At 41.5% G+C, this 25932-nt stretch overlaps 1 protein-coding gene across 3 annotated transcripts in view; it reads right to left on the bottom strand.

Moving 5' to 3' along the window:
• The window catches only part of RASGRF2 (Ras protein specific guanine nucleotide releasing factor 2), a 287125-nt gene that overhangs the window by 12049 nt on the left and 249144 nt on the right, over positions 1–25932 (bottom strand). For all 3 annotated transcript variants that reach the window (XM_004455898.5, XM_004455899.4, XM_004455900.5), the window contains 8 exons: positions 19480–19592; positions 15443–15503; positions 15049–15152; positions 10394–10478; positions 7222–7419; positions 2179–2258; positions 810–927; positions 182–250 (listed from right to left, as the gene is read on the bottom strand). In XM_004455898.5, the coding sequence (XP_004455955.2) occupies positions 182–250; positions 810–927; positions 2179–2258; positions 7222–7419; positions 10394–10478; positions 15049–15152; positions 15443–15503; positions 19480–19592 (828 nt within the window). The remainder of the gene's footprint in view (positions 1–181; positions 251–809; positions 928–2178; positions 2259–7221; positions 7420–10393; positions 10479–15048; positions 15153–15442; positions 15504–19479; positions 19593–25932) is intronic.

Genomic DNA, 25932 nt, shown 5'->3' with positions numbered 1-25932 from the left:
CTCTTGATGTTCTTTGTAACCCCTTTTTTTCCCTTTCTCAGAGTCGCTAGAGATTTGTCTATTTTATTGGTCTTTTCCATGAAGCAGCCTTTTGTATTATTGGTCAACTCTACGATTAATTTTAATTCATTAATTTCTGCTTTTTTTCTTTATTAACTCCTTTACAGCTGCACAATATTACCTTCAACTGGTGGTCTATCCGGTAGGAAGTCTGCTGGAACTGGCGTATCTCCCTGATGATGTGTGATATCTATGAGAGAAGAAAAATGGCAGCAGCAAAAGCAAAGGTGTTTCCCTGCATTGTGGTACACCCTTTGGGGTCCCCTTCCCTGTGCAGTCAATTGCTTCTTTCCGTGAGGTGCCAGGAGCACTCCTCTCCCTTCGCCCATGCTTTCCTGCCCTTCAACATATCATAGGAAATGCCAATGGAAGACGATGCTGAATGCACAATCGGGAACAGTTGGCACTGGGTACCACTCTCCTTGGGCTCCTTGCTTCTAACTGGGTGCTCAGAACCCGGTTGTCCAGCAAGAAGCTTTTACTGTCTGTTCGCCACTGGTCAATCTTATACACTGACACCCGTCAGGCTTTACTTTCAACCCCTTTGCTGGGACCACCAGCTGAAATGTATCTGCCTAAGTCTCTCAAGCAGCCAAGATCGGGATTAGACACAGTGGTCGCTGTCTGCTCCACCTTGTGATTAAAAAGCAAACAGTGACTTTCATGGCTCGTTAGCCTCTTCTCTATAAGCTTTGGGGCCACTGAAACAGGCTAATAGGAAACAGGATAATTATGAAATTATCACCTACCATTCTCATTTTGGAAAAATTGACCAGGCCTTCCTCAGTAAAGTCTGGTGTTCCTTCTTCAATAAATGCCAGGTCTGTCAAGTACATTCCAAGATAAGGAACTGCTGGGGGATTACAGCTGCAAGAGCAAGATGCAGTGTTCTCACACTCATTAACACAACTATTTCCCCTCCCAACTTAAACAGGAAGCAGTTATGCTGCTTCAACCCTAAATAATAAATTACTTTTATTCCATTTTCAGAAGCACGCTCATAACATGCAGAGTCTTATTACAATAGAATGTAATACAAAATTAGAGCCCACACTTTCCTATGTGTTTGAATTAATGACATTTTCACATAACAGATGTTTTATAGGTAAGTGCAAAATATTTGGGCTTGTAATTGGGTCATACTTCTTTGAGGGGTAAAAGGACACAGGAAACCCTTTCTGCCTTCACCTCAAGGAAGAACAAACATTTGTCCTTAAAGAACTGGATCAAATGGCTAATGCTACCAGAGCTTTGCGCCATAGTAAAACATTTTCTGTTTTAGTTGGTACTCGAATGTTTTAGATAGTGTAGACTTAACATTACAATGGCGCACTAGAGTAGACCCTCTGATTTTGGATGTGTGTGGGGGAGGGTATGCTTGGTTCTCTAGAAGCCGAGAACATAGGCGTATGGTCCAGAGAGATCAAAAGTTTGACCACTAAGTGATACTGGGCAAATTCTTTGAGCCAGAGGTTTCTTATCTGTAAAATGGGGATAATAAAACCTATCTCTTTGTTTGTTGTGAGACTTAAATAAGACCCATCAAGCATTCTGCATGGAGCTTGGCATTTAGTAAGTATTCAGTAAATAATTCTTGTACTAGTAGTATTATCATTATTATGGTCTATTTATTTAATTCAATAATTCCATTACAGGATTAATGTTTTTCCAGAGTAAATCTAGTATATGTGGTAGATCTTGAGAAAACCAGTTACAGGAGAATCATATTGTATATGTGTGTGTGTGTGTATAATCCAGAAATAAAAAACCAAAAATAAATAATAATAATAAACATTTGCTGGAATATTTTTTTAAAAAATTACAGAAAGTCATTGTACTTAGATTAGGAAATACCTAGCCAAAAAACTCTTTGTACTAAAAGACGGTTTGATGTATTATGGTGTATTTTCTCCTTATTTGGAATGCTCTACATATGATGAGTAAGTCCACACTTACTGTAAGCACAATATTCCAAATGAAAAGGGAAATCAGAAAATCACCTAGATGATAGATGTCATTTCCCATTTTTTTTCCTTTTTAAAGTGGAGGTAGATCATATATAAATTACTTAAATAAATTTCCTAATTTTGAATAATTTAATAATTAACATAAACATACTTTTTAAGGGTTTCTCTGAGATTTTTAAATCTTCCTTCAGATGAAACAGTCTTCTGAAGTTTGTCCATTAGTCCTTTTGTCTAAAAAGGAAAAAAACAACTTAGTATCTCATGAAAATACTCCTATGGTTTGATAAGATAGTAAATTGCTAAAAGTTGCTCAATTATCTTCTATAGTGGCAGGCACTAGTACCTTTATCAGGCTATAGGTTGTTGTGTAATATGATTCTCATGGCGCAGAGACAGGGCATTATTTTTAAATTTAGCTTAAACTAAAAGGAAGAATATAAAGAGAAGAGAAAGTGTCTATATCAACACATTTAGTCAAGAACAGAGAAAAAATTGTATTTGTAGAAAATAAACATTGTAGTGCACAGGAAGCTTGGAAACTTCAAGAACCGAAAGCACATATGAAATATGGGAACTTAAAGAGAAATTTCAGGTCAGAATCTTTTTGAATGTTAATATCCAAATCATCAAAGCACATATTTGGCTGCTTTCCTATTGACCCAGAAATTTCTTCTACTCTAAATCCTTTCATTTGTGAACATCTTCATCAATCTGTTAGAAAATACGACTGATATTTACTGGGTAAGAAAATTGTTGTTCATGTTGGTCTGGTATTTCTTCCACGGAAATGGGAGAATGCAGAATGATGACCTGCTCCTGGTAATACCCATATCCAGGCAGCTTGGCTGGGCCCTGACCCTCCAGGTCCCACTCAGAGAAACATCTAGAACACCCAGTGGTGCAGCAACCTAGCCTGCTCTGTTCCCAGTCTTGTGAGCGCGTTCAGAAGGACTCCCGGGGCTGCCCAGCCTCATCGATTTCCAAGGGTTCCAGGAAGAAGACAGCCAGCAAGGCCTGGATGGGGAGGGGGCAGGGAAGGGGTCAGGCCAGCAGCCTTCCTAGCCCAGGGCTGGCTTGGCTCAAAGAATTGCAGAAGTACAGTCTGTCCTACAGCCACATACCAAACCTGGTGGGCTCCACTGTGCCGATTCTACCGGGCCTTCCCAGATGTGGATTATCTTCCCTAATCCATGGTCAATTCGGTTATCCCTAAACCCTGATCCTGTCAAAGACGTGAATGTCCACTAAAGTCACCTATAGGCAATCTTCTTTCTTAAGATTTAGGGACCCCTTGCTGCCAACTTTAAAGAAAAAAAGAAATAGGGGAAGGTGAAGGAAAGAGAAGGCATAGAAGAGACTTTACTGATCCTGATGAAGTGTAACTAGGCCTCTGACAGGACATCATTCTCTTTGTATCTAGTGCCCAATGGCTGAGGCCACCACTGCCTTAGGGAGAGGCAAAACCTAGCCAAAACAAGTGCTTTTGAATTCTGTTGTAGCTGTTTGATGTCCATTTTTAAAACCAGTATTTTCATACTTATTCGTGATTTCAAAACTCTCAGAAAACATCCTCAACTTTATCAAAAGCATTTACCAAAAAACCTTATAGCTAATATCATACTTAATGATGTGAAAGACCTAATACTTCCCCCCAAGATTGAGAGCAAAGAACAAATGTCTGGGGAAACGGACTTGGCCCAGTAGTTAGGGCATCCGTCTACCACATGGGAGGTCCGCAGTTCAAACCCCGGCCTCCTTGACCCGTGTGGCGCTGGCCCATGCGCAGTGCTGATGCACGCAAGGAGTGCCCTGCCATGCAGGGGTGTCCCCCGTGTAGGGGAGCCCCACGCACAAGGAATGCGCCCGTAAGGAGAGCTGCCCAGCACGAAAGAAAGTGCAGCCTGCCCAGGAATGGCGCAGCCCACACTTCCCGTGCTGCTGACGACAACAGAAGCGGACAAAGAAACAAGACGTAGCAAATAAACACAGAGAACAGACAACCGGGGGAGGGGGGGAATTAAATAAATAAATAAATCTTTAAAAAAAAACAACAAAAAAACAAAACCCAAATGTCTGTTTTCATCACTCTTATACACCATTGTACTGGAAGCTCTAACCTGAGCAATAAGGCAAGGAAAAGAAATAATAGCCATATAAATTGGAAAGAAATAAAACGATTCCTATTTATGGATGATGTAATTATCTATGTAGAAAAGTCCAAGGAATCCACAAAAAAAGTCCTATAACTAATAAGTGAGTTCAGCGAGGTCACAGATATAAATAAAAAAACAATTACATTTCTATATACTCACAATAAACATGTGGAAACCAAAATTAATACCATAATAACATTTAAAATTTTTCCAGAGGAAACAAAAACCTGTATAGGACTTGTATATAAAATTGGCCAAATGCTAATGAATGAAATCAATGAAACCTAAATAAATGGAGAGAGATACCATGTTCATGGATTGGAAGACTTAATACAGTAAAGATGTCAGTTCTCCCTAACCTGATCTATAGATTTAATGCAATTCCAATCAAAATCCAATGTTTTTTTTTTTGACATAGACAAGTTCATTCTAAAATTTATATGGAAAGGTACAGGACCTAGAGCACCTAAAGCAATTCTGAAAAAAAAAGAATAAAGTGGGAGGAATGTACATAGAACTCTCAAAACTCAGCAGTAAAAAAAGCAAACACTCCAACTAAAAATAAGCTAAAGATGTGTGTAAACAGGCATTTCATTGATAAGAATATACAGATGGCAAAAAACACATTAAAAGATGTTCAGGGTTGTTAGCCATGAGAGATCAGAATTGCAAAAATACAAATGATAACAGCAAATACTGGCAGAATGTGGGCAAACTGGATCACTCATACATCACTGGTGGGTATATAAAATGGAACAGCCACACTGAAAAAGAATATGGGAGTTTCCTACAAAACTAAAGACATGCTTACCATATGACATAGCATTTTCACTCTTGGTCATGTATCCCAGAAAAAGGAAACATATATTCACAAAAACTTGCACAAAGTGTTCACAACAACTTTATTTATAAAGCCCCAAACTAAAAACAACCCAAATGTCCTTCAAAGGGTAAGTGGTTAAACAAAATATGGTACATTCCTACCATGATCTACTCTTCAGCTGTAAAAAGAAACTAACTCTTGACACAAAGGAATCGATTTCAAGGGAATTATGCTGTGAAAAAAAGTCAGTCTCAAAAGGTTACACATGCTGAATGGTTCCAATTATACAACATTCTTGAAATGACAACATTATAGAGATGGAGGACAGTTTAGTGGTCACCACGGGTTAGGAAGGTGGGAAGGAGGGAGGTGGCTGTGGCTACAAAAAGGGCAGCCCAAGGGATCCCCTTGATGAAACTGTACCTTGACTGTGGTGTAGCTGCATGAAATCTACCCATGTAATAAAAATCAAAGAACTAAATACATGTACAGGAATGCACGTAAAGCTGGTGAAATGTGAATAAAGGTTTGTGGATTGCATCAATGCCAATTTCTTAGTTGGGATATTGTCTACAGTTTCGCAAGATGCTACCATTGGGGAAAACCTGGTATAGGGTATAGGGGACCTTTGTATAATTTCTTAACAACTGCTTGCAAATCAACAATCTTTTCAAAATAAATTAAAAAATCAAATCAAATCAAACCAAAAAAACCCACACCCAGTATTTACTTATACAAGCTATCACTATTATTTGTAAGAGCCAGGCTTTGTTGACAGAAAAAGGATTCGAGAGTTTCACAGGGCCAAATTTGAGGTTCCCAGAGCACTGCATTTTTACTAAGAAATAGTGTGAGTGGAATAAAGTATATGATTTACTCTTAAGTTCTTGCCACATAGGGGGGAGTTAAAGTCCTTCCTGTGCTAGAGGGAGAGGGTTAGAGAGGGAAACCATAACAGAAAAGAGTAAGAAATAGTGAATATCTCTGAGAAGGGCATAAATCCTCCAAGCGGACAATAGAATCTATATAACTCTGAGGAAATGGTAGCAGAATTTATATGCTCTTTTCCCCACCTGGACCCCCAGTGGTGGGCAGCCTTGCAGATGTCCCTCACCAATTTTGAGTGATTCTATCAGGGTAGGTATAGTGGTATGTACGAGAGGTTTAGGCAGAGGGGCCTGAAAACGACAGTACTCCCCTCCAGCACCAACAGGACGTGGATATCCTAGAACGTTCCCAAGGCCTTTTGAGGGACCAAGGTCATTATCTAGTAATGAAGAGTCAGCATGCCCACCCGGGATCACCAAGGCACAGGGCAGCTGGTAACAAAGGATGCTCAGTGTGCATGGGCTGGTGGTAGGACACACTCCAATCTCAGAGGATTAGCAGAGCCAGAGGGTGCTGAGGGGGAAAACAAGGTCAGCCAAACTCCCCAGGAACAATCACCATGCACAGTTCCCATACTGGGTAGACAGACCATGAGCACGTCATGCACAGACAATTCGCAGCAGTCTGCACCCAGTGGCCAACTGGCAAAAGACTGCGACAGGAGGCCAGGGGTACAGAGAAGCCTTCCCCAGCACCTGCTGCTCCCAAGGGGGAACACCAGGAGAAAGGGCAGGGGAAGAACTTTGATTTAGTTTGCATCTAAAATTAAGATGAATGAATGAAACAATAGCCTGAGCAAGCTGAGCCCATTTAAAGAAAGTGAAGAAAGTTATATTTCTACATATCTAAGTTATTATGCCAACACTTTAAATCTATTACATGAATGACAAAGGAAACAGTGAACATTGAGGTCCTTTGTCCCTCCTTTTGGCCCTAAGGCATTTGTACCCTTACTCTGGGGGAGAAAGAATACCAAAATATAGTACCATTGGTCATTACCGTGCTCATTTGGACTCAGTCTGCCTTGCCTAAATAATTCAGGAATGGATTCTTGACTGACAACCACATTGTTTGAGGTTGTCCCCAAAACTGTTTTAATGAATATTGTGGTTTGCATTTTATTTTCTAAACTAACTGTTTAGAAATGCATATGACTGGAATCAATTAAGTGGTCAGAACCAGTAATTACCTATGTTGGCACATTTCTTTGGCAACTGTCATCTCAATTAATGATTTCCTAGTTAATAACCCTCCTTCTGTTTCTTGGCTCCCAGCCTCCTTCAGCCTGTCCTCCTCTCAGTCGTGGGCTGTGTCACACACCGACACTCACCTGCTTGGACACCTTGGCCCACGTTTTCTTCAGCCTGTAGATGGCACTTCTGTTTAAGGCTGAGGTGACCTCCAGCACACCATTGTAGTTGTGTAGGCATCGGCAAATGTCAGCCACTGCCACCCACTTCTCAATCGCGTTGGCACGGGAGCTGATATCAGCGTAATTCATTATCTGGGAGGCCACTAGGTTACTCATCTGAAACAACCAAAAGTCGAGAGGGACAGTCAAAGCAAACCATATAGGCAACATACTGGAATTACCTGCAGAGCTGTCAAGGAAAACAGGGAGTTGAGCAATATGGAGATCACATTCCATATCAACTTTCTGAAGAGACTGAAATCTTCAATAACAACAAACTCATGAGCACCTGTTGATCCTTAGAGTGAAGTGAAGAGAAGGGTTACTTGGAATTCAGCTTGCTGGGGAAAGGAGATTTTGCTAATCAGAAATTTTGATGAAAGAGTTATTGCTAAGAATCACTGAGGAAATGGAATTGAGCAACCTGACCCCTGAAGAAAGGCGAACTCCATGGGCCACGGGCTTCACTTTCTGGGGCTCTTCCCATGCTTCTTGGCACCCAACCTTGGGGGAAAACTTACTCTGGGAGGACTCCAATCTCTCATAGAAAGAAAACACACCTGCCCTCAATCAGATCAAATTCTAATCCAGTCAAAGGTCAAACCACCCACTGAATGTACTGGGAGAGAGTGTATACTACAATGTAAACTATTATCCATGCAATGCAGCAGTGCTCCCAAATATATTCACCAAATGCAACGAATGTGCCACAATGATGAAAGGAGGTTGTTGATGTGGGAGGAGTGGGGGGTGATGGTGGTGGGGGGTACATGGGAATCTTGTAACATTTTTACTGATCTATGTATCTTCAAAAAAATTCAATAAAAAAAAATTAATAAAAAGGTCAAAACAGAAACACTTAGCTGCAGGGGAGGAGAAAACATTTTTTCCTTCTTATTTTGCTGAATTTCTTTTTCACCAGGAGTTTACAGGATCACAGTTTCACTCTAAGTACTGTAATTCCGTTGGTTAAAACCAGGAGAAAAAGAGATGGCTTGTATGTCACCAAATTCAGGTTTTGAACTTGACTTTAAGTTGGCCTTGTACACCTCATCCTTACTTTAAAAAAGCAAATCAATACTTGTGGCACGCAAAGGGAAACGGCAAAATAGGATTAATAACAAAGAGAATACAGGGAGAGTAATCATTATATCCATTTACTAAATCTGATGGGCACATTCATTCTTTCGTGATTTTGAAGGTACTTAAAGATTTCCCAGTGCCTCAGATTTATCATTGTGGATATATATTATTGACTTGTAAGTATTTTGTATTGAGTGCCTACTATGGGCCAGGCATTCTTATTGGTGTAGAAAGACAAACAAATCAGAGTTCCTAAATGTAAGGCACTCCAAGTCTAGTCAGGTTGGAATGGAAGGCAGATCCACAAACAAATAAATGCCACACAGTGAAATGTAAAGCTGAGTTTATGCATGGAGAGCTAAGAGAATATGGAGGTGGAGTGAGGCATCTGGCCAAGAACAAAGGAGTCTTCTGGAAAGAGGTGATGCCTGCATTGAGTCTGAAGGGATGAATAGGATTTAGCCACTGCTTTCCATCAAAGTAGAAGAGCATGTGCAAGGGGACAGAGGCTGAAGGCATGGCATAAGGAGGATCTGGAGCTGTCTGAGAGCATGGGGGTTCATGAGAGATGAGGCTGACAGGTGGCAGGGCTCTTGCATGGAAGCTGAGCAATCTGGACTGCATCCTAAGGTGAAGGGAAGACAATGACAGATTTTTTTTTGTCAAAAAGAGTGATATAAGTGGATTGGCCTTTCAGAAAAGGCAATCCCATGACACTGAGTGAAGACTGCACTGGAGGGCAGTGAGAAGAGGGATGAGAGATGAGTTAAGCACTCTGGGAGGGAAAGGATGAAAGGCCAAATCCAGGCCATGGCAAGAAAGGGAAAGAAGGGTCTCAGATGTACACATATTTAGGATTCACTGATGTGTTGATGAGTGTGGGGTTAAAGGAGGAGTCAAGGATGGCCTCTAGATCCCATGCTTGGGTGATGTATGGTGAGGCCAAAAATCAAGACTGAGAATAGGATGAGGAAGCTGACTTGGCAACTCTGGGAAATGCTTATGATGAGCTTCAACTGTGACCTGCTATGGACAGAATGCCAGGGGGCCATCAAGCGGAGATATTTGGGTCTGCAACTTGGGATTGAGTCTCTGATTTGAGTGTCCATTTTATACCCCAAATGCACGTACGTGTGCAGCTAATAGAGGTTTACCTTCCAGAGCAGGGGATCTGCTTCTTAGAGAGTGGCCTATACAGGCCGTGTGCCCTGTCCTTTAGGCAGCAGTGACATTGATGCTCATTACGTGACAGTGTTGACTCAACTTATATGTACTGAGCATGTATGGGGTGCCAAGCTCTGTTTTGGGAATCTACATGGTTATTTTTGTATTTTGATTCTGGTTGACTTCCTCATTTATCTCTTGGGGTCCCAGGAGTCTATTTTGTTTTTCTTTAACACTGTCATTATCCCTTTTATTTGGTGAATCTGGAAAGGGAACCTTGCTTTTGCACAACAAGGCCAGAAGACACTCCCACATCTGTTACTTGTTCCATCAAAGGGTAAGACCGTTAGAATGGAACCAATTAAGAGTTGGTGTGTATAAAGCAGCTCTTAGCTTTATTGCTAGAGGGATGGGTTGACAGCAGTCCCATCACACAGAGCCACAATGTCATTAGGTAGGAAGAGGCCCCTTCCAGCCTTGGGCTGGATGTTTGGGCTGAATGTTCACCGGCTTCCACCAGGACCTGACACGTGTGCTGCTCCTTCTGTTAGAACTAGTTGACTTATGACAATGAAGTAATGTTGATTACATAACAGCAACCTCTACACTGTTGTGCACTGAGCAGACTTGGGTACCATCAAAGGTGAACCTCTTATACTGGAAGTTAACTGGAAATTGTTACATTGCTATATGCTCTTAGAAGAGATTGGAATTGTCTTTGACATCCCAGCAATTCTTTATAAAAAGTGGATGGTGGGATGGCTTTGTTTTAGAGAAGGCATTCTAAGACCTTGATGCTCCTCCTCCTGAAAAGCGCCCATGGTTTTATTTTATGGTTACTCACATCATTAAAGTGTTGGCTGGTTTTCATAATGTATGGTGTTCTTTCATTTTTATCCAGTTTCATCCACCCCTGCCCGAGAAACTCCCTGGAAGTTAAAAACAAAACACAAAACCCATTAAGTTTTCTTTGAATAGTGGCTATGACCCTGAATAACTGTTTTGGATGTTACATATATTCAATTTGATATTGTCCAGAACATTACCTCACACTTGCAGCTACTGGCCATCTCAAGTGATTTTTAGCTCAATTCTAGCATTTTACCACTCAATGCCAAAAGGAGAATGATTTCTGTTTCCAGCTTTCTTCTATAAACACTTGGAACTTCGTCCCTATTAGCATCATCATGAAGGCTTCTCTGAAGTTGGAAAATACCAACCAACACAATCGGAATAAAGGAGTTAAATACGAATTCAGAAATGAAGACAATTTTCCCTGGATTAACTTTAAAACATTCTAAGCCTTAGCAGAGGGTCCAAAAAATCCATTATTGCCAAAAATGTTAATCAAGAACAGAATTTTCCTCCACTTTGCCCTGACATTCTCCAGGAGAATGCGGGTTCCAAGGGCAGGACTTAGTTTTGTTCTCCCAAGGCCTGGAACAGTGCTGGCACATGGTGAGGACTGAGTAAATGCTGTACAGTATGTTCATTTGACAGAGGCGGTGACAGAGGTGCGAGCTCAGGCTGGTAGGAAGGTCTGCTACATCTGAACAACATCCCTGCTCATCCAGCAGACCACGGCAGACAATGGACAATTAAGATGGAGTATAGAGGAATTATTTTGAATGGGCATTTATTTGAAGTAAAATTGCTCTGGCCCATTCTTAATAGAGAAATGGTAACCAAGTCACTGTGCAAACTCTTTGTCTCTTGCTGCTCTTAGTACTTCTCCCATCTCCTGGGAGTTTGGTGCATAAAGGTGTTCCAGTTCCACAAATGAAAATAAACTGGTGGATGTTCTTATGGCCACCGACAGGGCAGGGAGCAGCATGGGAAGGGTACCTGGAAGACACCACACCAAGGGCAACCCAAAGGTTTAGGCTATGCTTCTTCCCCTCTCCACAGAGGCAATGCTGTGCTCCCTCCTCTGTGCCTCTATCCTGTCTGCAGGGAGGGGGACACAGAATGGGAGAGAGTAGGGAAGAGAGCAGTTCCTAAATGGAATCTTTGTATGCCCAATATGACCATATTCCTATTTTGATTTTTTTCACATATTCACGGATGGTTTTCAAGTGCTGGAAGAAGAGAGGGAAAGAAGATTGAAGGTAAAAAGACAAGTCTGCAAGGGCATCCTCTGGTCCTTTCCATCGTGCCCCTGTGACACGGCTGTGGCCTCTGACCCCTCACTCACCCACCTGCCAGCACCCCATACTCCATCAAGATTGATGTTCTCTTCTCTGCATATGCCACTCATTATGTTCATTTCTCTTGCCCAGTCCCTCCCCTACCTTCAATTTGATTATCAGTTCACAAATGACAGGTGCCAATAGTTTCCTTTTATCCAAACAAAGGCCTTGTTTCTGGAGCTACAGAATATGACAGCTGGAAGGGGTCTTTGAGAGCAACTTCTTGCTCTGTACTTGAGGAAATTAAAAAGCTGTGTGATGAGCAATACTTGTTGATTTACTGAAGAGGGTGAAGAACTGTAGCAGAATTAATGGCAGAATTTACCCTTGATCAGTGCTTCTCAAAAGGCAGTCATGGACTACCTAGAATTTCCTGGGGTGGTCACTGAAAATACAGTTTCCTGGGCTTCCTCCAAACCTATTGGAATCAGAATATCTGAGGGGGTGTCTCGGAATCTGCATTTTTAACAAGCTTTCCAAATGCTTTAGGTACACTTAAGTTTGGGAACCATAGTTACAACTCTATTGAGGCTTTCAGTGATGCAGGGATATGAGGGTAGAGAAACTCACATTCTAGGGTAGTCAGAGTATATAGAGTAACACAAGAGTGACAGTCTTAAGAGTCCCCAAATCACTACTTCCAATATATTACCAAAAGATCATTTTATGGGAAGGACAGGCCAGTATGTAAAGCCCTCAAAGTTGTTGCAAGTAACTATGAATCTTGATCTTCAAGGAGTGAAGCTTCATGGTTGCTATGGGTCCCAAGGGGAGGGGGAGGAAGGAATAAAATAGATGGAACACGGGATATTTTGGGGGCAATGGAATTTTCTATGTGATCTTGCATAATGGGTACAGGCCATATTAAATTCCATCAAAATTTATAAAAGTGTATGGTCCAAATGTAAATCATAATGTAAATCACTGACCATGGTTAGTAGTGATGCTTCAATATTTGTACATCAGTTGTAATAAATGTACTGTCTATATGTAAAATGTTATTAATAGGGGAGAGGGGAAAAGAGGGAGGATGTTGGGTGAATGTGAATCCCCTACTTTCTGTATTTGTATCTGTATTTCTGTAATCTAAAGCTTCTTTGAATACAAAATGAAAAAAAATAAAACACTGGGGGAATAAATGGAAGGAAATATCACCGTACATACAAGACAACAGATCTTAAGGTGATGAAAGACATCAACATGTTTTAAAATTTTTTTATATTTAAAAAATTTATTTCAAAATTTTTTTAAAAATTTAATTTTAATGATTTTTAAAACATTTTTCATTTTCTTATTAATTGTATTTGGTTATTTGGTTGGTTTCTTTTCTTTTTTTTTTTAAATTTATTTCTCTCCCCCCATTGTCTGCTCTCTTTGTCCATTTGCTGTGTGTTCTTCTGTATCCACTTGCATTCTTTTTTTAACAGCTTCTTTTTATTTTTATTTTTTTTAGATTTTTCTATTTTTTAATTTATTTTTCTCCCTTCCCCTCTCCCCCTCCCCCAGTTGTCTGCTCTCTGTGTCCATTTACTGTGTGTTCTTCTGTGGCCGCTTCTATCCTTATCAGCAGCACCAGGAATCTGTTTATTTTTGTTGTGTCATCTTGTGTCAGCTCTCCATGTGTGCGCTGCCATTCTTGGGCAGGCTGCACTTTCTTTCGTGCTGGATGGCTCTCCTTGCGGGGTGCACTCCTTGCGTGTGGGGCTCCCCTATGTGGGGGACACCCCTGCATGGCATGGCACTCCTTGCATGCATCAGTACTGCACATGGGCCATCTCATCACTCGGGTCAGAAGGCCCTGGATTTGAACCCCGGACCTCCTATATGGTAGGCGAATGTTCTATCAGTTGAGCCAAATCTGCTTCCCTGGCTTCATTTTTGAAGATGTTTTGAATCACAGAAGGATTACAACTGTGGCAGGGGAGGATCACCGGTGTGTGGTGTCAGTGGTGGGGGATGCAGGGGAGGAGGGTCAACTGGGGCATACTGATAAGGGATACGAATGTGTTCAAGTGTTCGTGGGGCATTGTCATGGTGGGGGGAGATCCACAAAATAACTGAAAGAATATCAAATTCCCATCCTGAGGAACTCTGCCACATTTGCTAATGGGATAGCAAGAATCCCCCAAGTACAGGGGAAATGACTAGTGAAGAAGGATGAACCGCTGACAGACCCTTGATACTGATGACCGTAGTTATGAACCTTTACTTTTGAAATTGAAACTTAGCCTAGTACTTTTGGGTGTCTAAGAGTTACCTCCTGAGAGCCTCCTTGTTCCTCAAATGTGGTATTTCTCTAAGCCAAACTCAGCTTAGCTTCCCTCTAGCATGGGACATGACTCCCAAGGATGAGCCTCCTGGTGCTGAGGGATTACTAACAAGCACCAACTAGCAATGCAACTGGAAAAAGACTTTGACCCAATGGGGAAAGGGTAAAGACAAATGAGTTCATATGACTAAGAGACTTCAAAGTGAGTTGGGACATCATTCCAGAGGTTATGCTTATGCACGTTGCAACAGGATCTCATCAACTGCCATAATACATATTGCCTCAAATAGCAAGACTCCTGAGGACTCTGAAAACATCCAGACACTATAGGCAGGGCAGACAGCTCAGGAGTTTGGCACCCTGCCAGTGGGCCCTACTTTGAAATTCATGCTCCCCAGTGTGACAGAGTTGAATTCAGTTGTGGTTTCTCTACACATGGCTCTTCTGCCCCTTCTATTTGGACCTATAGTTAGTACTAGAGTTGATAGGTATATGTCCAAGAGACTTAAATCTTTGGGCTGTCCACGTGCCAGTTGGGCCCTGAATCTCAACAGAGTTGCAACAGCTACTCTCTAGTTCATTGGACTCATCCAGGACAACTAACAAGGAAATGATGATGGACAATGATATCCCAAGGAACAGAGAGATAGTTCCATCCATCTGCCCCATGGGATCTAAGCCCCCTCTCAATTAGAGGTAGAGTGGGCATTAACATCCCAGAATCCTCAGGACTGTGTATCACACTAATGAAGGATGTTGGTAATGTAGGGAAGTGTGGGAGGGGCAGGGAGTGAGGTATGTGGGAATTCCCCATATTTTTAGTATGACATTTATGTACTCTAAGTATCTTTAAAAATTTTTTTTAAAGTATATATAAAAAAAGTTTTTACAAAGCTAAAAAAAAATATTCTCATATGGGACCAAAGCATTTTAAGTTTAAGCCTCCCAGCTCTGCACACACCCATCTGTCTTAGGAATGGTGTCAACCTCTGAGCCATCCAGTTCTGCCCGAGCCCCGCTGCTCTGTGGGGCAGCACTCACTCATAGGGGATGCTCCTGAACACGATGTGGTCCAGCAGGGTGACCTGCTCAGCCAGCTCCATAGCGGATAAGGTCTCAAAGCACTCAGGTTTCGGCCAGTCAGTCTACAAGAGATGAGGGGGAGAAATGAACCACAGCCTGGAAGCCACAAGCCCATCATCTCACTGGCAGGTCAGCGATGTGGGCAGCTGCATTTGCTGAAATATAAACTCCATCACTAGATTCAAAGTATGAAAGAAAATGGCTAAAAGTTCAACAATATCACCAACTCCTAAATTTAGTTTGGCTCGCAGAGCTTCATCACTAGAGCATATGGTCAAATACTCAGGTATCAGTTGCAAGCACATTACTTGCCTTTGAGAGGTAGCTTAGATAAAACTATGGCTGAACTTACCATCTGAATTATATCTTCTAATTTGAGGTGGATGTCATCTTGATCATCTTGTGAAAGGGCCCTAAGAAATCAAAATATCTTCCATGAAAAAAAGAAACAGACACGCTCCTTCAGCTTGGAAGGAAACTTTAAATGCAGCCCAGTATTCCCTGGGTGGAAAGTCCAAGGGTTCAGGTCTGTGAGTTTGAGTGGCACAAAGGGATCCTGAGACACATGTGGTTCTCCCAGGTGATCAGTAACACAGAAAAACACACGTTAAAGGTGCAAGGAAATCGTCACGAAGACTGATTCATAACAGGGAGGCAATTTGTTACAGATAAGGTTATAAATAAAACAATGCGTTGTAGAGAGGACCTGCAGCATGAGTTTGGGAGCCCCAACACTCTGCCTGAATGCTACCCGAGACCTTCCCTGCTGAGGGGACAGGGGATGCCCACAACCCTGCTTGGAAACCCAATCCCAAGCTCATGCAGAGCAGGAGACAGGAGAGATCCTAGGCGGCAAAAATTTGAACAATGTGGGGATCCCCCCTTTCGTCCTAGATGGAGTTTCTGGAGACATTTGGTCCTGCATCTGCACACACACTGTTATTTAACACGTTTGATTTAAAAAAAAAAAAAAAAAGCATGAATGAGTGACTAAACACACAAGTTAGAGAATTCAGAGGTGGTCACTTGTTTGAGTGGGAGTTATATTTTATGTCCCACAGAAAGTCTAGGCTCCAGGGGAAAAATACTGAAGAGGCATCCAGTTATAGAAGTTTTTTGATTTGACAATTTCCAAAATGAAAGCACAAACATATATTGAAAGTATTGAAATATTTAAACAGTCCCAAACCATGTAGTCCAGTCTGTGGGAAGAAACTAGTTTGACATGTCTTCTGAAGAGAGTGAAACAGCAGCCAGCATCCTCAAAAATCTCAAAGTAGATACTTTACAGAAGAGGAGAATAATGCTTAGAGGTGACTGGCTTGCCCAGGGTTCTGGTTCAGATGTACTCTCTCTGCTACTCTGGCTTCTCCTAAGCAGCTGATGGAAGGCATCTCCTGAAGGGGCCAGCATAGAGAACCCAGCCAAGAAATCTCCATTCCCTTTCCCCTTTTCTCTCTCTTCTCTTTCACAACTCATGGCTGGTTACCAGGGAGCAGACGCTTTCTAGACTCTTGTCAGCAATTTGCTACTTGTGAGCCCCAAAATGCACTCCTTATATAGTAAAAGGCAGATTAAAGTGGGGGAAAATAAGTAAACCCAAATCTTACTCCAAAGACTGTTAAGTCACATTAAGGGTTACAAAGAGAGAACAAAAGTGACTGCTTCCCAAAGCAGTCGTCATTCTGTCCACTGCTGCGTTGGCTGCTGGAGAGAGATCTATGGGCCCATAACAATGTGTACCAGTGGATAAAACCTTTTTTATGAGGCTGGACAATATCATTCCCTTGGAAAGAAATGGTCAAGAAGTCAGCTCCTAACAACTATTTCTCCCCTCGATGATCTCACACTAATGTTCCAAGATACACTCTGGTTCTGTTAAGTTAGCTAATGCTTTCTTTCTTCCTAAGAGCCTTGTCGATGCAACTTTGGACTCGGCGAGGCTCGGGGATCCCCTCTGCATGACCATCCAAGAAGGCTCTGACTGTGTCTTTGCATTTTGCAGCATGTTCAGTGTCTACAAAAAATCTATACACTGTAAAGATTCAGAAGAAAGGCTGGCTAGACAACTTTGGGCAGGTGATATTTCAGAAATATAAAAGTCTTGAGCAAAGGTTTTTACTCACAAATGGACAATGAACTATTCATGGCAATTAAGCTTATTCATCAAGTATGCCCCATGAGACTGTGAGTCAGGGAAGGGTCGTCAGAGAGAGGTTGAGCTTTAGTGCATTAAGGTAACATATGTTTAACTACCTGATTTTTTAAACGTTTAAGTCTCAGTTACATGACTTAGAATGCATATAAATGTCTGATGTCAGAGTTACACTTAACTGAAGTAAGTGTAGATAGGTTTTCTCTCTCCTAATTATAACTTGTTGCTGGAGGTATGTTCAGAAATTTGTCCCTTCGGTTGAGGAGAACTTTGCACCTCTAGACCAGTCCAAATAAGGAAGAATTTGTGTTTTATCTTCTGATTAGCTTCAGCCTCTAATGAATACTCCAGAATCCCTGGCTCCCCCCACACCTATCAGTCAGTATGGTCAGTTTAATAAAAGTGTATTTATAATGAAATGACAGATAAGCTTAAAAAAAAATGGGGAAAGTGGATTTGACTCAACAGATAGATCGTCCACCTACCACATGGGAGGTCCAGGGTTCAAATCCAGTGTGATGAGCTGGCCCACACACAGTGCTAATGTGCACAAGGAGTGCCGTGCCATACAGGGGGGTCCCCCACGTAGGGGAGGCCCAAGCGCAAGGAGTGCGCCCTGCAAGGAAAGCCGCCCCATGCAAAAAAAGTGCAGCCTGCCCATGAGTGGTACTGCACACGTGGAGAGCTGATGCAGCAAGATGACACAACAAAAAGAGACACAGATTCCGGGTGCCACTGACAAGAATACAAGCGGACACAGAAGAACACACAGTGAATGGACACAGAGAGCAGACAACTGGGGGTGGGGGGAGGGGGAAGGAGAGAGAAATAAATAAAAAATTAAAATCTTATTTAAAAAAAAAAAAAAGGGATTATCCAAGCTCTTTGCCTGGAAAAATTTCCAGTTCAATTGCAGAAATCAGGTAGTCTAAAAACAGCCAAGAGCAGCCCTGGGGCTGGGCCTTGCTTTCTGCACTGCTTGTCCGTGCTCCCTGCTGACCTTCCATGCACAGCTGGCTGGGCCCTGCTTCTTCACCCACCTCAGGTGATTTCATGAATGGCTTTATCTCCTGCTTGTCTCATCCTCTGGGACCTGCCAAACCCTCTCTTTCCTCTGCTTTCTCACACATGGCTTTTCTTCCCTGCAGGCTTACCCAGGCCCATTCCTTCTGCGTTCTGGCAAGTTCCAAAAAGGCCGTAAATCCAAAAGTGCACGAAAATCTTTAATGCTAAAGTCTCCTGGCTTTAGTTGGAAATAATTTTCTTTTTACTTCCAAACTAAGAAATGAACTAATAAGAAATTCTAATAATTGTCAGGGTTGCTGAAATATAAAATCCATGACTACTGCCTGGCTATGAAAGAAAACATTTAAAAGCTCAAAAATATCAAAGCCAACATTAATATCACCGACCAACTGCTATTAATAAATCCCAAACCAAATTTGGTTCATTTCAGAGATTCTTCTTTGAGCATATGGACAAACACCCAGTCACTAATATATTACTTATCTTTGAGGGTTTCAAAGTTCTTAAAAGGAAATGGGACTATCCTAGGTTTTTGGTTTGTTTTTTTTTTAATTTATTGAAGACATCATGTTGAATGAAATACTCCAGACACAAAAGGACAAACATTGTATGATCTCAATGATACGATATACTTAGAATAAGTAAATGCATAGAGTCAGAATCTAGGAAATAGAATTACCAGGGAATTGGGTTAGGGTCAGGAATAGGGAGTTAAGGCTATTAAAAAAAAAATTATCCAGGACCAGTGAAACAAGACAAAGGAAATGCATAATTATTAATTATTCTATGGCAGCACACCCACAACTCATAAACATGAATTTACAAATAAACAATCAGAATCCAGGTGAGGAAGAAAGCTACTCCCTGCAATACCTGCTGGACTCCCAGAGAGGCTCCACAGACTTCCTTCCTTTGAGCTTTGGTTCTCGAGTCCCACACAAATAAGGATAATTGCACTGAACAAAAGTTATGTCACCCAGTCCTAATTCCAGGAAACTTTCTGAAGTACAATTCTTCCTTGAGGCAACAGACCTCAAGGAAGTTCCCAGGAAAAAAGATGATAGATATTACTTTACCAGTGAGAACAGAATCTCTGCTGTTCCCAGGATTCAAAGTTTTATCATTCTGGTTTGACAGGTTCTTACATTATATGAACACAGCACAAATAAATGCATGTAATTCAATAGGAATCTGTTAAGTGCCTTTACCTCAGGATATTCGCTGTAGCTTTCCTTTCTTGAGGAAGAAGGTCTGGGTCTCGCAAAACTTCTTCAAGCAAATTTAAGACATTCATCTTTAGTTCATTGTTGAGTTCAAAATCCTATAAAATAAAATGAATCTGTTAAATTTTAGTTTTGAGCCGTTAGCTCCAGGACATGTGATACCATTGTTCATGATAAGTTCTCTAGAGGCCGCGTATGGGAACTAAAATGTATGGCCTCCAGAACACCCCACCTGCAGGGACCCTGATTAAATTGTTTGGGGGGAAGCAGGCTTGGCCAATAGATAGGGCGTCCGCCTACCACACGGGAGGTTCACGGTTCAAACCCCGGGCCTCCTTGACCCGTGTGGAGCTGGCCCATGCGCAGTGCTGATGCACGCAAGGAGTGCCCTGCCACGCAGGGGTGTCCCCCGCGTAGGGGAGCCCCACACGCAAGGAGTGTGCCCCGTAAGGAGAGCCGCCCAGCGCGAAAGAAAGTTCCGCCTGCCCAAGAATGGCGCCGCACACACGGAGAGCTGACACAGCAAGATGACGCAAGATGATGCAACAAAAAGAAACACAGATTCCCAGTGCTGCTGATAAGGATAGAAGTGGTCACAAAAGAACATGCAGCGAATGGACACAGAAAGCAGATAACTGAGGGGCAAGGGGAGAGAAATAAATTAAATAAATAAATAAATAAATAAATAAATCTTTAAAAAAAATAATAAAATAAATGATTTGGGATGGGGAACTGATCTTTAAAAAATAATAATAATAAAATAAATTGTTTGGGATAGGGACCTGGTGTCGGTATTTGCGACAGGCTCCCCAGGGGAGGCTCATGGGTAGCCAGAGTTGACAACTGCTGCTAGAGGACAGCAATTTGATAGAGCTTGTAAGACTCTGGCCAAGCCCTCAATTCTCTTCTTTCACACTGCCTGCACCCCAGAGCCCCTAACACACACACACATACACACCACTCATATTCACTCTGTTTTAGACTTAAATTTTTTCAGCTCCTTAAAGACATATTTGCTCCCCTCAGTCTGGAAGACTGCCTCCTCACATGTTTGTTTCTATTCTCTCAGGTCTAGGAGGTGATCGACATTCTTCTAACCCGAGCCAGGCAGTTAGGAGCCTCCCATATCATTCCTTACTGTCTCGTGAGGTCAGTTTAATGGCCTGGTTTCCCACTGGACCAGGAATAATATCAGTAAGTAGGACACAGCAATGTCACAAAATTCTTTGTTGCAAGAATAAAATCTCTCATTTGGGCAGTGACTTAAATGAAGAATTTCAATAGAGAAATACCAAGGACTGAAGAATAAATGATACAAATTGATGGGGACACAACAAAAGAACACAATAGTAAAACTGAAAGGGCACCTGCTGGCAAAATTGTGACAATAGAACATTAAAATGAATAATGACAGTAATAAGTAAGAACCCATTGGAAAAAAAGGAACCACAAATCCTTACTTATGTGCACATACAAATATACAGATAGATATATACACAGAGGGGGTGGAAGATAAAATTATTTTCTATAGTGAAATCCCAACTAAAATATGAACAAATAAATTACAAATAACTAATCACATTTTCAATACTGCAGTAATAACTGATAGAGGCAAGAATCATGAATTGATCCACATGGCTGAGGAAGCTTATCAGGAAACAGAATATTAACAATCTCAGAATATTCCCCCAGAAATCACTTATATATTACAAAGGAAGAATCTGGCAGACCTCACCTTAACCAAGTGATCAAAGTTAACATCGCCAATAATGGGACAAAGTGACATCGTGTATCCACTGATATAACACTCTGTGAAGAATACATCACTTAGTATTCCTACCCAAAATACACAATCTCTTTTTAATTGTGAGGAAGCAGAAAAATTCAATGGAGACATCGTCTACTGAACAATTGGCTTATATGCTTAAAAAACGTTAACAGGACACCAAAGGGACACCAGCTAAATGCAATGTATGTTCCCGGTCTGGATCTGGGATCAAGGGGAAAATGCCATGAAGGACATTACTGGGACAACTGGCAAAAATTGAATCAGGACTATGTGCAGTAATGTTTTAATCTGGCAATTTTTTTCTCTAGATTTGAAACATTTCCAGATAAAACGTTGGGAAAAAAAGAGGCAGCGTTGTGGCTCTTGCACTATTAACTGCGTTTGTATAAACACCCACAGTCAGTTAGCATGCTAGGATTGTTAGATATTCAGAGATGAACTGAACAGTGTAAAGTCCTGCTTTCAAGAAACGTGCTCTGATAGGCTTTATCTTCCTATGTGCAGGCAAGACTGCTTGTTTCCCCTCCTATATAAGTTACTTATTATAACTACCTTATAACTTTAAGGAAAGTAATTTTGACACATTGACATTCTGAATTTTTTAAAAAATTAGAGAGAACATTGCCTTGCAATGAATCAGATAAAAAGAAAACAGCATCTTTTTACTATATTTGGCAAATTAGGGACAAAAAGCCCCTAATATCCCAAACTGTAAACAATGCAAAGGTTTCACCTAATTTGAATGGAGTGATTTTGTGCCTCGGTTTAGCAGAGAACTATAAAATAAGTTCTTAATATTTCACTTTCACTCTTAGACGATCAGTATCCATTTCTTTTGGGAACAGGAAACACTGGGGCCTGAGGGCAACACGGATGTTAAGATACCAATTTTATGGCTTCAAGTGACATGTTCTCCTAAAATTTCAGCTACTTATTTTTTTAACAGCTTCTGGGCTATTACTTTTTCTTTTAAAACATGCAAGGAGGAGAGAATAGTATTTTGCTGCTGGTTCTTTTCTTCAATTCCCACCAGGTAGTGGGAATGATGTTTGTAAACAGTTAATGACCTCACATACTTCAATTTGTGTGTGCTATCAAAGAATTTCTCAGCCATCAGCAGCCTATTTCCTTAATGAATATTTGATCTATATTAGCGAAACAACCACATCTTCAGGTAGTCATGTCGAGTGTCTAATGTTGCAAATAATCTGATTATCATAAATGGCACGATTATCGTGAAGGACATCAGGGGAGTGTTTGGACCTTACTGACTGCTAATTAGTGGTTTAATCAACAAGCATCATTGAGAACCTACTGTGCCCATTAAGATACCTCCTGGGCTCAACAGGTGGAATGCTTTCTGAGGCCCCAGGCAGGTAAGTCGTTTTGAAAGGTCTTTTTAAGAAAAACAGAATGTAATTTTATTATTATGAGCTTTAGGAAGACTACGCTGAGAGGAGCCTTTGAAAATCTTGGCGGCCCAGATATTATCTGAAGCATGACGAATGGTAATGGTTAAATATTTGCTCTGCTGATGATGTAGCAAATATAAAACAGAGCCTTTACTGATATTTAAGTATGGCATATAAGCACGACTGCTCATAATTTCCCTTATACGTGCACAGGTTTTTCAATACACAAAGCAACCTCCCATAAATCGTTTCAGTTGTTTGTTCCTCACCAGGACCCAGTGGTAGACAAGGTAGGAACCATGCTTCCCATTTACAATGGGGCACTGAGGCTTAAGAGAGGTAACTGCATGTACAAGGAGGTGGCAGTGCTGGGACTAGAACACAGGTCTGTCAGACTCCTGTCCAGAGCCCTTTACATCTGTGCTTCTCAAATTACCATGTTCACAGGAATCAGTGGAGGCTCTTGTTAAAATGCATATTTTGATTCAGCAGGTCAAAATTTGCATTTCTAACTTGCACTGAGACTCTGTTTCTAACAAGACCACAATTTGAGTAGCAAGACTTTTACACTGCCTTGGCTTATTTAAAAAAAAAAAAAAAGCCATGCAAAAAACAACCCCTTAAAACTGACCAAAAAATATCCGACTCCTGCTGTGCTCCTTAGCATGTGTAATTTTATTTTAAATGAATGCAAAATATAGAATTGGGCATTCAAGATTCCCTGTTAATAATATGGCAGCCACTATTCATTAGAACGAAATCTGAAGCCGCTAAGACACTTGACCTATTTAAATTCAGAGGAAGAGTATTCATAATAAATCTGCCCAACAGTCATTCTGTAATTACTAGAATGTAATTTTTGGCTACGTTTCCCCAAGTCCTGAAATCGGAAATGAGAATATGGGACAGAATAATGAACACCAGAGCTGCTTCTTGGAGGTAACGGTCGAGGCGCCCACAAGATGGCGCTCTTGGGCCAACTGGATATGCAGGCTGCAGCATCTGCCTTTGGACCCTGAAGGGCTCTGAGGGGGGAAGCTGTCTGCCAAAGGCCGTCACACAAACTTCATGCTCACAGACGGGCAAACCCGTGACCTGTGACTCCCAAGCCCAGAGGTATCCGCTTTTTCAGGGTAACAGCTTTTTTTAGTTTTGTTTTTGAATTCATGAAACAGGGATGAAGAGACAGATTAGAAAAAAGAAACCACCCTGCTTTTAAAGAAGAGAAGCCCAGAAAATGTGAGACTTACATGTAGATCTCTAAAACAGAGGCCACGTCTCTTATTCTTTCAAGAATTATTGTGCACCTCAACTAATAAGGTCAGGGTGGGGGAGAGGCAACAGCTGTCAGGATGGATGAGCAGATAAAAGAAACATTAACCAAAGAAATCCAGGAAGCGAGGCTTGAGAGAGGAGGCTGGCTCCTAAATGAAGACCTTGGTAACACCCAGCTGAACCTCGGGAGAACGGCTGGGCCTGGAAAACGATCTGGGAACCATCTGCAGAGGCTCAAGCTGGAGTGCATGGACAAAACTGTCAAGGAATGGAGTGTGGCTCATAGTTACCAGGAACCCAAAGTTACCAACGGATGGTCTTATGATCCTGTTAGAGGAAGAAGTTATTATGAGAGAAGGTTCTACCATGTTTTATTAAGACTCTCTACTCAGACACATTCATAAATGTCAACATTTCCCCTAGACTGGTGAAAACTCTTAAGGTAATTTTAATCACAACTATGATTTAGCGTTTGCTACATGCCAAGTAATAATTTAACTATTTCATTATCTAACTTAATCTCAGTTACAATCCTGCAACATATTTACTGTAGCAGTTTGACATGGTTATGAAGAAATAGACACTGGATTATGTTTGTAATCTGGTATGTACCTGGGCATGATTAAGTTATGATTAGGGCTTTGATTGGGCCATGTCATTAGGGCATGGCAAAGGACAGAGTTGAGGGTTTTTTATGTTGGAGTTTTGATGTTGCAGTTTGATGCTGAAGCCTTAAGTTGGAGCCCCGGGAAATAAGCACACAGAACAAAGAGCAGCAAGCCCCAGGACCCTGAGCCCAGAGAGAAGCAAGACCCTGGAAGAGAGAAACCCATGAAGCCTGAACCCTCGCAGACATTGGCAGCCATCTTGCACCAACACATGAAAATAGACTTTGGTGAGGGAAGTAACTTATGTTTATGGCCTGGTATCTGTAAGCTCCTACCCCAAATAAATACCCTTTATAAAAACCAACCAATTTCTGGTATTTTGCATCAGCACCCCTTTGGCTGACTAATACACTTACCATCATTATTATTCCCATTTTACATGGGGCAGGGAGGGGGCTGTGTGGGAAGCCAGGGTACAGAGAATTTAAATATCCTGTCCTTTCAATGTTAAACAGCTAGTAAGTGCCATTCCCAGGACTTGAACCAGGTGGTCTTGGCTAAGGCCTGACTTTTAGCAGCCACACTACTCAGCCTCTCCGGAGGAAAGCAGCTTACAGCGGATCCGTGCTGATAGGCCTGGGGAAGAGCGGGTCAAAAGACACATCAAGCAGTGCTTCCCATGCTGAAGCATGGAACTATTTCCCACCTAGCATAACAGCCGGTTGAGGCAGGGATCCTGGGACTCAGGTTTTCAGTCCTAACAAACGAATCTGTATTAATAAGACTAGACCAAACAACAGAAAAATAATTTGTGAAGCAATACATCAAGAGTCTCCTGCACTCTAAAACTAATCCCTGTTGACAGCTTAGGCATTTTGGAAATTACATTCATTCTTTCAGGAGAGCAGGGTAATAGTTAGTGCTATACTACATATGGTCCAGGGAACTCTAGGACATTAGGAAAATCTGATTCAATAAACAGTTTGGGGGTAAAGAGAATTATGAGAATAATTTTCTCACTTTAATCAGTAGAATGTATTCCTAATTGTGGCCAGAGTTTTTAAGAGGAAAGTAGAGATACAGAAGAGTGGAGTAAAACCACATAAATAGCTTTAAAACCTGGAATAAAGTGGCCCTAAGAAAGGGGCTTAGGATATACTTTAAGCTAAAAAAGGGAGACAGGGTTTAACACAATGATTCTGAAGACGGCATGTGACTGTCTTCTGCCTTCTTTGACTACAGAGGAGGAAGGCTTTAAATTGTGGTGTAGATTTAGGTTAGGTTTGCGCCATCTGTAAACTGGGACACTGAGGCAAAGATGCTGAGTGGTCAGCCCAAATGTATGCAAAGCAGC

The sequence above is a fragment of the Dasypus novemcinctus genome, chromosome 2, assembly GCF_030445035.2.
Source record: "Dasypus novemcinctus isolate mDasNov1 chromosome 2, mDasNov1.1.hap2, whole genome shotgun sequence".
Taxonomy (NCBI): domain Eukaryota; kingdom Metazoa; phylum Chordata; class Mammalia; order Cingulata; family Dasypodidae; genus Dasypus; species Dasypus novemcinctus.
The sequence above is the reverse complement of the archived record's forward strand: the minus strand, read 5'-3'. Positions and strand labels throughout refer to the sequence as shown.